The sequence below is a fragment of the Lytechinus variegatus genome, chromosome 7 (genome assembly GCF_018143015.1).
Source record: "Lytechinus variegatus isolate NC3 chromosome 7, Lvar_3.0, whole genome shotgun sequence".
In the NCBI taxonomy this organism is placed as follows: domain Eukaryota; kingdom Metazoa; phylum Echinodermata; class Echinoidea; order Temnopleuroida; family Toxopneustidae; genus Lytechinus; species Lytechinus variegatus.
Genome location: NC_054746.1, coordinates 11,448,532 through 11,460,604, shown reverse-complemented (window position 1 = coordinate 11,460,604; position 12,073 = coordinate 11,448,532). Strand labels below are relative to the sequence as shown.

General features: G+C 35.2%; 1 protein-coding gene across 6 annotated transcripts in view; it reads left to right on the top strand.

Annotated features, from left to right (window-relative positions):
• The window catches only part of LOC121418443 (MAP/microtubule affinity-regulating kinase 3-like), a 109,275-nt gene that overhangs the window by 42,848 nt on the left and 54,354 nt on the right, over positions 1-12,073 (top strand). For 5 of the 6 annotated variants that reach the window (XM_041612326.1, XM_041612325.1, XM_041612323.1 and 2 more), the window contains exon 4: positions 5,757-5,810. In XM_041612326.1, the coding sequence (XP_041468260.1) occupies positions 5,757-5,810 (54 nt within the window). Of the gene's footprint in view, positions 1-5,756; positions 5,811-10,582; positions 10,613-12,073 lie in introns of those variants that run through there. The other variant, XM_041612327.1, reaches the window with a different exon arrangement.

Here is a 12,073-nt window from a genome sequence, read left to right as displayed (position 1 = left end):
TCTACGTGTAAACAGAAAGCTGATTCTGCATCGGCAATTGACGCACATTTCATTTACTTTACCATAATGACGTACTTGTAAGCGTTGTCTTTATTATGACATATATTGTTGATGCGCGGATCATTTCAGGTTTTTCCCTCGCGAGCTGTGACAGCGTGTAAACGCGGTGCAAGATAAACCAAAAGCCGATTCTGCATCGGCTTTTGGTTCTGTGACCAAAAGCTGATGCACGTGTCAACACGGTATATGTAACAAATATAGATGTAGATTTCTACCTGAATTTGGGATGTAATTTCTTCACCACAGTCCCTCAACAGTGTAACAAGGAAGATCCTCAGAAAATAGTCAGGGTTTTTTTTTTTGGTAATTTTTATTTCAGTGTCAAATTAAGGTCAGAGGCAAGTGCCAACTTTGATTTATTTCCCTCTCGAATCCCACGGTTTCTGCACTGGTGCTATCTTTAACGCCATAACCTCACTTCAAAATTACTATCACATTGTCCGCAGGGTGTTTATAATTGAAAACATCCATGGTAGTGCTTAATGCACCCCCCTTTTCCTGCCGATTACTTGATGCATTCACACTGCTTCAGTGTGCATACTGAAAGAGCTTCTGTTTGATTTATTATAAGAGATGCCTGAGTTGTGTTGGGCCATTATTGGGCAGTGATTGATATTACACACAGAAATTTCTACACGTTTATTTGGTGGTGGACGATCCGACTGCAATCAAAATTTAACTTGTATGCTGGGTTTTATGTACATGTACTTTTATGAAGGGTATTATTGTTAAAATTATTTTGTCAATCTCATTCAGAATCAGAAACATACGTATAGTGTGGAGTAGGGTTAGCATGATGGGGGGGGATACATTTAGAAGACTTCATTGCTTATAGTACATTTTCTTAATATTAATATTTTACTAAACAATTCATAGAAATGGCCAATATATCCATATCAGATTACATTCAATATTTGATCAAGCATGAAAGTTCAAATTTATGAGAATCGGGTGTGAAACAAAAATTTGTTTTTTTTATTATGATAAGTACAATATATATTATCATTTTCTTTTCAAATGTCAGGTTATTATACATATGTTATTCATTTGCTCTTGAACATCACTTTAAATGTGGTTCATAATTGGTGAAACAATATTTGTGAAAAAATTGGGATTAATTATAATCCTACATGTACAATATGTTTGTTTTAATGTTCATGGTCATGGAAGACAATGTCTAGACAGCCAAACTAGAAAAATTCATAACCCTCAGTCAAAATTGTTTTCAAAGAGTATTTAGGTTGGATTTCTTACAAATTTTCCAGGTCAGATTGAGTTCACAAAGATGTACTGCTCTGCTAAAGAAAGCTTGATCAACCCATTTTTTTTTTATATAAGCATGCCTGATTACCCTATAACATTGTGACATTTACTTCCCTTTATGGCAGTCAGGTCGAAGGTCAAGTGCATATCCAGCTGCTTTATGATGTAGATAAGTGCATTTCACAATTATTGAATGGAATTGGGATTAGTAATGCTTAAATTATTATCATTCAATTTTTAAAATTCATATGGGCTTGGAATTTTCCCAAATGAGAGCTCTTTTTGAAGAATTCAAAGTGAATGATAGCCTTTTGACATGCCTCCATGGATATAATTTTTTTTTAACCAGTACAAATCAATTAACAGTAACGGCTGATGAAGACTACTCGGTTAAATACATGATGTACTATGCATTATGATTATAACTTAGTAAGGCTGAAGTTTTCTGTCCAAAGTACATTGTTCTGTCATTAATAATGACCTTTGTACTTTCAAAAGGATGTTTGTGTGATTAGCACATGACAAATGAAATGGAAATGACAAATCAAATAGATACATCAGGGGTTCCCAGCCCATCAGAGAAATGATTTTACTTTTTTCCAGTCAGGGAAAAACCAGGGAATTTGATTTTTTAAAATACCTCAAATCAGGGGAAAATGCCTCAAATGGGGGAAATATCGGAATTTTGATCGGCCCAAAGTCGAAAGCACTAAATCAGTCAGACTCTTATATTTTTTTGCATATCAAAACAACATCCATTGAATGACTGGTTATGGTGGTACTAATTAGTTTTACATTTTTGTTTTTATACTGAAAATACCTGTTATTCACTGCAACAACTTACAAAACGTGCGAAACTGGGCATGGGTCTAAATAATTGTCAGGGAATTTTTAAACTTTATCAGGGAAAAATCAGGGAATTTTGTTTTCTTGAAAAGCTGGGAACCCTGATACATGGTATACATGCATGTATGATATCAATTACTACTTTATATCCTTTCTTGGAAATCAGTCTATTGATGGTTCGATTATTGTCTGTAAATTGTTCAAATGAAAATTCTTTTTGTCTTCTCTTCTTGATTTTTTTTTACTGCCAGAGATTTAATCTCGTGTTGCTCTGTTTATTTTTTGCTTTGTTTTTTCCCCTTTACATTTTTAGTTGAAATAAATAATTAAACAGTAGTATACTAGTAGCTTGCAGATAATGTTGGAAAAAATGTAAGACTTGAACATATACATGTAAGAGATTGAGTCACTGGCCAACATATAAGAGATTGAGTCACTGGCCAACAAATTTATGTTTGTTGAATATGAGTATTAGAATTTGCCTTTTTAATCGTAGTATGCAGTTTTTGTTTTTTGTTTGTTAATTATAATTTGCTATATTCATAGAGTCAACATTTGATTACAAATATAAGTTTGACCTTTTTGCAATGAGAAATATTCCAGACATACATGTAGTCAAATCAAGTATTGGAATACACTATAGATAATGATGACAAGGACTTTTCAAGAAATGTGATCAAATCTTTGTTGTCTATCCTTGTAACATTAACAAGATTATTATGATTAGTGCAGGCACACAAGCCGAGCTGCGTAATTATCATCCATATAGAATTTGTGTTTTTCTCCTGCTGGATGTATCATTATGGCTGTGATAGGAGGGGATAATAACAATGCAATCAATATTGAACCTGAGTTATTCAATCAATCAAGCCGCTCATACATGAATCATGCATGGCAGTGTCAATATAGCTGCATATACCTAGCCTATTATTCCAGACACCACATTCTCATTTTATGTTGAATATAAAGACTAGATCTAGATAATGTAATGTAGATAATTTGTGTGGCCATGGACCTACATGTAGTAGTACAGGTCAATGGTGTCACTGTATAACAGTTGCCATGTTCTTCATGGAGGGGGGGGGGCATTTTTTTTTAATTAGCTGAATATAAGAGACAGAGGTGTTGGACTGTTTAAGCTTTCAATTTTTTTTTCATTTATAAACTATTCTTTATAAAAAGAAATGTGTATGTGTAGGAACAGAACCTAGTTACAATATTTGGTTAGGTTGTTTGATTCTTACTGTCTTTCATTTTTGTTTCATTATTCATTTAGTTATATTTTAGTAATACAGTTATATTTTGGTCAAGCTTGATGTCTTGCAAGAATTTTTCATGAAATTTAGACAATTCAAGACCCATTCAATCAGTTTCATACCATTATTTCATTTCTCAAACAACCACTACTACACTCAAAACCTTTAATGTATGTTGTTTGTGCATTTCATGTGCAAAAACGTAGTTGGGAACATCACTGCATAGGTATGCATAGATCCCTCCTGTCCCACAGCATCGTCTGTCTGTGAATCCGCAAGCCACACTCGAGAACAACGTCAAGCACAAGATGCATGAGGCATTAGTAATGTTGTAGTGTTGGACATGCTTCTATGCTTAGGCCATTGGACCGGTGCTGGAAACGTTGAGCAGGTTGACCTATCAGGTACATTTATGGCTGGTAAAGGTTCGCTTGTTCAGCGTTCACTACAGTGGCTAAGGCAGGGGAAAGGCTGCATGTTACCTGAGCACTGTAATTGCTTTTAAAGGGAGAGAACACCTCTAAATTGAAAACTCTTCTTGTGATAGAGTACATACAGTAGTTATGCCTTGGATACAACTTGGAACAGATCCTTTACTTGAAAGAATTGAAATCAGGAATGTACAATTTGTTGATTTTGTTCTATATATAAAAAAACATTTTATGTTATTTTCAAAATGAATAACCCTTGACTTTTTTATGGTACACAAGATTATGGCTTACATGTACATGTGCCTGCATGAAAGTGTCTTTTTCAATATTCATGTAAGCGTACTGTATGGACAAAAATGCAATTTGAATACATTGAGAATTAAAACCTCACAATCGTTCAGCTGTCTTTTAATACACACATAGTATACTTGATTAATAGTATAGGAATGTCTTTATCTCGTTTGAAATCTGAGTAAGATCCAGAGTTTGAATACAATTACAAATTATACACATAGGCCTATGAGTGATAATAACCATTGTTTTTATTACATAATGAAAGTATTTGGAACACAATATGCATGAATGGGATAAGACTGACCATAATGCGGAGTTTGAATTGATGATAAATATTCTTTATTGTGTATTTGTTTCTCAAAAAAATTAAATATACCCTTTGTTTTGTTAATATTTGTCCTCTCTATTTCATGCCCTTTACATCACGTTTTTCCCCTGTCTTGTGTCTTTATGTCACGTTATAATCACACCCCCACACATTGAGTAAAAAAAAAACATGTCCTCTAACAAAGTTCTTCTCGGCCTCTGACATTTTCTAACAAATCCATATTTCGCTGTCCTCAGAACTCAATATAACTACAATGAAGCGCCTGATGAGTGTGTCTGAGGGGAAAAAATTAGAAAAACAAAACCACCATGTTCTGCAAGGGCTTTTTTCCCCTTTAGATCAATAATTGACAGGTCATTTGAATGCAATGTGTATGTTGGAAAGTGTTTGTTGTCATCTGTGCTGCCTGTGCACATTTATAGGGATATATTTGTCAGGGTTTTTGCTGTAAAAAAGTCTGAAAAAAATAGGTGTGGTTTAACCACATTAGATTGAAGGCAATATGTGTCGTTGAGATCAATCGTAGTGCCAGGGGTCAAACATCCATGGTTAGTTCACAATTTAAAAAAAAAAGAAGAAGAATGTAATAGTTTATTTCTAGGTCTGTAAACATCAACTGTTGTTTCATATATGATTCTGTAAGATTCAGTTAATCATACATCCAAATGGTAATTTTTCTTTTATTTTTTATTTTTTTATTTTATCTATTGGTTTATTTATTCATTCATTCATTTATTTATTTTTTTTTTAGTTATTTATTTTTTAGTGGGGGGCATAATTTTGGTCTTTTGTAGACCTGTATCTTTTTATTTTTTATTTTTTTATCCTTTGAATCCATTCAGTGACCCTTAAATATATTTATCTTGAAGGCATTCAGCTGGCATGTAGAGTTAAAAGTGTGCCTTACTTTGTATGACCCGTGCTGTTTAGTTGTGTTTCTTTGGTCAAGGTAAAAGGAATATAAAGAAAGCAAGAAAGTGATCCATTTGTGCCACGAGCACTTGAACTATATTAGATCAGACCAAGCAGAGATTATTTCTGTTCGCTGCAAGACTTTATTGACTTCATAAAGAAATATGCTCGTGACCTTTCGCTCACTCCAGATTTGTGTGATGTGATTGATTCTTTTTTCTCTTTTGAATATATATTATTGTTTGTTCTTTATGAGAATTCATTCTGATTTCAATGTCTACAAATCATGTCATCAGACTGCTAATCCCTGGATTGGTTCTCAATATTTGTTGCTTTAATTGTATTATCTTGTTTTGTTTTTTGCAGGTTGCAATCAAGATCATAGATAAAACACAACTGAATCCAAGTAGTTTACAAAAGGTGAGTGTGTTTATTTATTTTGAATTATCGTAAAAACAGGTTGGAGGAAGAGGGATGGTTGATGAATTCTTGACCTTTATAAGATTTTATTCTTACGTGTTAGATCCAACATGCGCAAACTTGCTCAGATCATGATAGATTTGACATACATGTAGGGGGATGGTGTATAGGCCTACTTGTTGGATGTTTAGCAATAGTTATTAAAACTTGGGTAAAGAAAAAGCATGGGGAAAAAATGCAGATAAGCCGTGTAAGATTCGATCACTGCAATAATGAACAGTTTATTGCATGATTTAGGATGTCAGAAGATACAAATGTCAAGTGAGTATGGGGATTAAAGTGTGGGTGAGACCGCCCTCTGGAATCTTAGCAGCTTTCCTTCATTTTCTATATTCAGCTCAATATCTATTCAAATCCAATGTTATAAACAGAATTAGTGTACCAGTAGGTGGAAATATTCAAGTTGAAAGAAATTACTCAAGCCTAGTTTTATGTATCTTTTTCGTCTCTACTGGCAGTTCTGAGACAGATTGCTGACATTCAAGAAATTATGTATTCTTTCACAACAGAGGGTGTTGTGACTTTAATTGTGTTTTTTCCCCCAGAAAGGTAGGAAATCTTTAAGCACAAAACTTGTTTATGTTCCACTTTGAAAATATTGAGGTGGGAGGGTTACAACAGAATACTGACATACAAAGAAGGACCTCAGGATGGAGACATGAAAATGAAATACATCTTGAATGAGATGCTTTGTCTCGTGGTATTTGCCCCAAAGTTACCCAAACATTTAAGGAAACAGAAATTAAGATTTAGTTGGGAATATATCCTTTGCTATAAATAACCCTTTTCTGCCTTTGCAACAAAAAATATAGAATAAAACATTACTCATTTAACAACAATGTTACATGATTATAAAGACTTGAAAAAAATTAACATAAGTGATAAGACATTTACAAGGAACGTGCATACTATATGATGATGAAAAAAAAAGATAATCAATATCATAAAGAACAGGTGATACTGTCACTGATTCATTATGTCTCACCTTAGAATATAGCCATGAATATAGAAAATGTTTTCTTCATGTCATTACATCTGAGTCCGATTAAAAAATTCTACAAATAATGTATTATAATGTAGTAATTGTGTGTATTTGAGTTTTGTCAGACGTGTATCAATCAGATATGATTATTTACGTCTGGGACCGACCTTTAACGTCACCATCCGAAAGACGTGACCAGGGCTCGAACCTCGACCCTCTGCATCAATTTGTAACTTCCCCACAGCTTGGATTACAGGCGCACGCCACAACGCCCAGTTGCTCCCTTTAAGATGAAATGTAATATTTTGAAATAGTTGTGTAATAAGTTATCTAATTAACATCACGTCTTAACGATGACATTGAAATCAATCTACACCATGCAACACTTCATAGTCATAACATGTACCTTCATTTCTGTTGATAATTGAAATATTCTGAATTTTATTGGCAAATATGTGACTCTACGTCTAACCTTTTCCAGCATGATATAGTGACACATGGGAGTATCATCTTTGAAATTGATGAAAATTACCAGGGTTGTATGGCTTGAGTCATTCCCAAACAGTCCGGTTACAGCAGTGAATGTTTTCAGTCCCACATGAATAGTATGACGTCAGTACAGACCTGGCCTTTTATGCTTGCTCTTGCCTGTCGGAGCACACCCCTCATTGTCATTGTTTGATGTGACTGTCGCTCATGCAGTGAAATTGGGATCACCATAGTTCAAGGGAGCATTTCATAAAACAAATAGTCCACAACCTTGTTATAAGCTACTGAAATCCTTGTATCTGATTGGCTGAGAACAAAATGGACAGTGAAAATAACTGACTGTGTTTCATGATACCTCCTCCCCCCCCCCTCCCCTGTAGTAGAGGGGGGAAGTGGTGTTGTACATGCACCTCTAATAAGATTCATTTGTATTAAGTCATCTGTCAAAGAAAATAGGTTAATGTATGTCACTTCGGTTAATTTTTACTTGTGAAAGTTGCTTGAAGTGGGTCAGATGTCCAACCATGCCTTTTCTGTCACTCAATAACAGGATGTGGTCTTCCTTGAACAGTTCCTTACCTGACGTTCTGAACTCATTTTTATGTCAGACATTTGTAGTTACACAGTGCTTGCGTGTTTAAGATACTACCTGTCTACCGTATTTGATACCCCAATCATAGTAGATTTACCACTTACTGGGACTCGTCTGATAAGACAGTAAAAATGCCAGTGTCATAGGTGAACATGAAAGACATTTGTGATTGGTTCGTAGTGTCTGGGAATAAGGCAAACCCCTATTAAAGTTATCATTAAAAATTTGTATTTGATATTTGAAAAGAAATAGCTTTAGAATTCAATTTTTGAGCTGAATTCAAAATAAGCGAATATTTTTTTGGTTTGATACAAATAGCATTTCCTTTTTACTATTTCTGAGTACTCTTGACTTCAAGAATGTTATTCGGTCTGCGCCCCATAGTGTTGAGCTGTGACTTTTATATTCTTGAAATATTTCTCTTATGCATTGTTTCAGCTATGTCTTTGGTCACATCCTTGGATATCGAGGAATGAAAGTAGATGTGATTTACACTCTATCAGGTCTCGTTCCCCCTTCATTCATCGCTCTTCTACTTCATTTCCCTTCTCCCATCAAGAAATGACCGCACTGCCAGCTGTTTCTACATTTCACCACTCTTAACCCATCTATTTCTGGAATGACAAAATTTTGTACTACATGTATAATAAGCTAGGTCCCTGCTCTTGCTCTGATATAGCCACATTCTACAGGAGGCAGTCCTGTGTTTTTGTAACCCATTTCAGTCGCAAGTTTGTTGTCACGTTTGACATTGTATGGTGAACACTTTGAATGGGCAGGCTGCTTTAATTTTTTTTATTGAAGGATGGCTATTTGCATTTGCCATGGAGGACATGAGACCTTTGTTGCTCATAAGAGCCAGTCAAAACAAGGTTTGTTGATCATTTACATTGTAAGTGAATACAAACAAAATCTGCAGGAAATAGATTTTTATTTAAACATATTGAATGAGAATTTTTATTTGAAAATGAACTGTACAGTATGCCATTGTATAGATAGGCCTATGTGGATCCGGTAGGTACATTAGGATATATAGTAATTGCAATTGTTTCAGTGGTATATTGCTCTTCTGTAGTCCTTTAGTGTTGAGCTTTTTCCAAAAAATTAGAATACAAATAGTGATTCTATAATGATATATGATTTCATGAAAAATACCAGAATATTCACATATTCTGTTAAAATAGCCAAGCTATATGCGCAGCCTACACTGAAGTCTATGTCCCCACCTATATTACAAAGAACAGAAGAAATTGTAAATCATATGTGAAAGTACAAGCTATGTTTAACAGTTTGTTGATGATGTCAACAAACAAACGAAAATAATGACTGAGGGATATCCTGAAATACTAGACTCTACAGATATTGATGTGTATGATTCATTACTGTGGGGGTGTTTCATAGACCTGTGGATATGCAACGATTATCATGATTGATACATTGTACATGTACTCGTTGTATAGTATTCAACCATTGACATTTTGATAGCATACAATGCACATGTATTGGGGCTGAGTCATTTAAAGGTCAAGTCCAGTATTGGTAATGATCTCAAAATGACTTTTTACAGAATCTAAAATAATGACCACCCAGGTGTCTGTTTGTATGAATAAAAAATATGTGCCAAAGGATTCTGGAAGAAATAGTGTAATTGCTGAGAAATAAGCAAAATAAGCGCGGGTTCGGTCACTTCCGTCGGGTCTTTATTCCAGCAATAATAATACACTGTCCCATGTGTGCCTATCGGTGTTGGTGATCTTCATTGTGAACATTTTTCAGCGTAGATTTCAAGATTTCACAAAGTTCAGATTATGTAACTGTACCACATCTACATCCTCAATGATATACTGACAATTAAGCCTGGTTTTACAGACTTTCTCATGAAATCAGTGTTTACTGCAACTACTGGCATTTCTCTTTAAGTTTTAGGGGGTTTTCCGAATTCTTCAGCAGTGAATTGAGAAATAGGTTTCTGTCTATCAAAGGAAAGCCTTCAACAAGCAGCCTAGCATTTTGAAAATTTGCATTTCACATGGGCTGTGAACTGCCCTATTGATATATTTACATATTTCATTGAAAGTAGTTATATTTGACTGTTAACTACCTTCATTTTTCGATAAGAAATCACTTTTTCATCATTAGCTGAAATCTATTTCATTTTGTGCTGGCACACATGCGTAAGGTTCATGTAGCCTACATGTTTGTATTGGTACAGGTGACGCAAGACATTGAACCATATGGACCCATGAATACATGCCAAACTGAGTACATGTACTATGTATGAGCACCAGGGTTTGAACGTTACATGTAGCAGTCGGCATGGAGGAGGCATGTTTATGCATGCCTCGTAGTCATGTGTTGAAGTACAAATGACATTTGCCCAAAATTGTATGTGCTTTCATGTGAACTGTGCCCTCTGCAAATTTGCAGAGGGTCGCCTGAAATTTGTTTTTGATCGGCAATTCCGGCATCCCTCCTTATTTGTGGACATCCCACACAAGGACAGGAGGGAAGAAGAGTGCCCGTCTGAGAGACATGCATAATTTGGCGGTGGATGCCATAACATTAGATGCGTTGCTGCGAATGGAGGAGCCTAGCATACCGTGGCCGGATGATGGTTTTCTGCAGGAATTCAAGAAAGGAATGTGGTTATAAATAATATTTCTCATGCAAGGAAGAGGGGTAAATAATATTCAGGATTCCATTTGCCTTACAAGGAGAAGCAAATGTTTTTTTATATGAATAGACTAGTCTTCATGTAAATTTTAGATTTAATAAAATGGTAATTCTTTTGAAAGAATTGTTTTTCCCTTTTTAATCTACATGTAAACTTGTAAGCATGACTAATTATAACTTTGGTCACATTTTATAGTCGAAGTCTTAGGCCCCCAAAATGCTCAAAAGAGCCCGGAAATCCCCATTCATTGCTTGAATGTGAGAGTTCTCACACCCCCCCCATCCATCCTTTAGGTATCGGCCGTTAATCATGCGATCGCACCAAAAATTGGCGCGCAGGTTGTCTGGGACATAATCTACAAAATTGTATAGTGATTTATTTCATTCAAATCACTATTAAGGGATTATGATAATTTATACGTAATTAGTATTCAAAATCATACTTTTTCCCTCTAACTCCCCAAATAAAGCTCAAAATGTTCTACATGAAAGAAATTGCAATATCAGATCAATTTCTTATGTATTATATATATATTTTTTTGCAATTTATTTATTTCTTTATTTTTGGACCTTTTGTTTTTCATTGTTTTTTTTTAATGAACTTTGTCAGGGACTCTTGAGATCAAAAACACAGGAATGCCAGTTTTCAGGCAAAAGCCTGAATTCAGGCTCTGGCAATTTATTTTCAGGCTATAGTTTTAGCAATTTTAAATTCCAACTGGCATCCCTGTAAACAGCATTAAACATATCCACTTTATAGTCCAGCAAACCTCAAAAAAATCATACATTTACGATTTTTGGTTGAAAACTCAATTTTCATTGACTTTGTACACGAAATCACACTTTTGGTCTGACACGTACTTTATACAAAATGTTGTGTAATTTTGGAACCGAGTACTTGGGTGTCGCACTGTGAAAAAATATTGCACAAAGCGTTGGCGGGGCCTCCGACCCCCCCCCCCCCCCCCCCCCCGCCTAGATAGGGTTAAGCCGTCCCATAACATTGCATATTACATCGCACATTAACTGGTGCATTTGACCCAGGATGGAAAGGTCATCCATGGATTGTGTGCCATACACGTCTAAACCAGAAAAGGGTACATGCAAGATTCGGATCTCTGTTGCATGCATTAGACTTTTGACATCCATGAGTCTGCAGAATCTTATTTGAAAACACATCTTTTCAGCATTTTTGTCTCGCCCACCAGAGCTGAAGGCGAGACTTGATGATTCAAATGTCGTCCGTCCGTCACAAACATTATGACACATAACTCCACAACTATAAGTCACTTTTCAACCAAACTTGGATGGTAGATATACTTAGGGAACCTGTATGTTATGCTGCAGTCTGAGGTCACATGTTAAGGTCAAAGGTCATTTTCAGGTCAACATTAAAGTTTACATGCAACATTCTTATGACACATAACTCTGCAACCATAAGTCACCTTTAAACCAAACTTGGGTTGT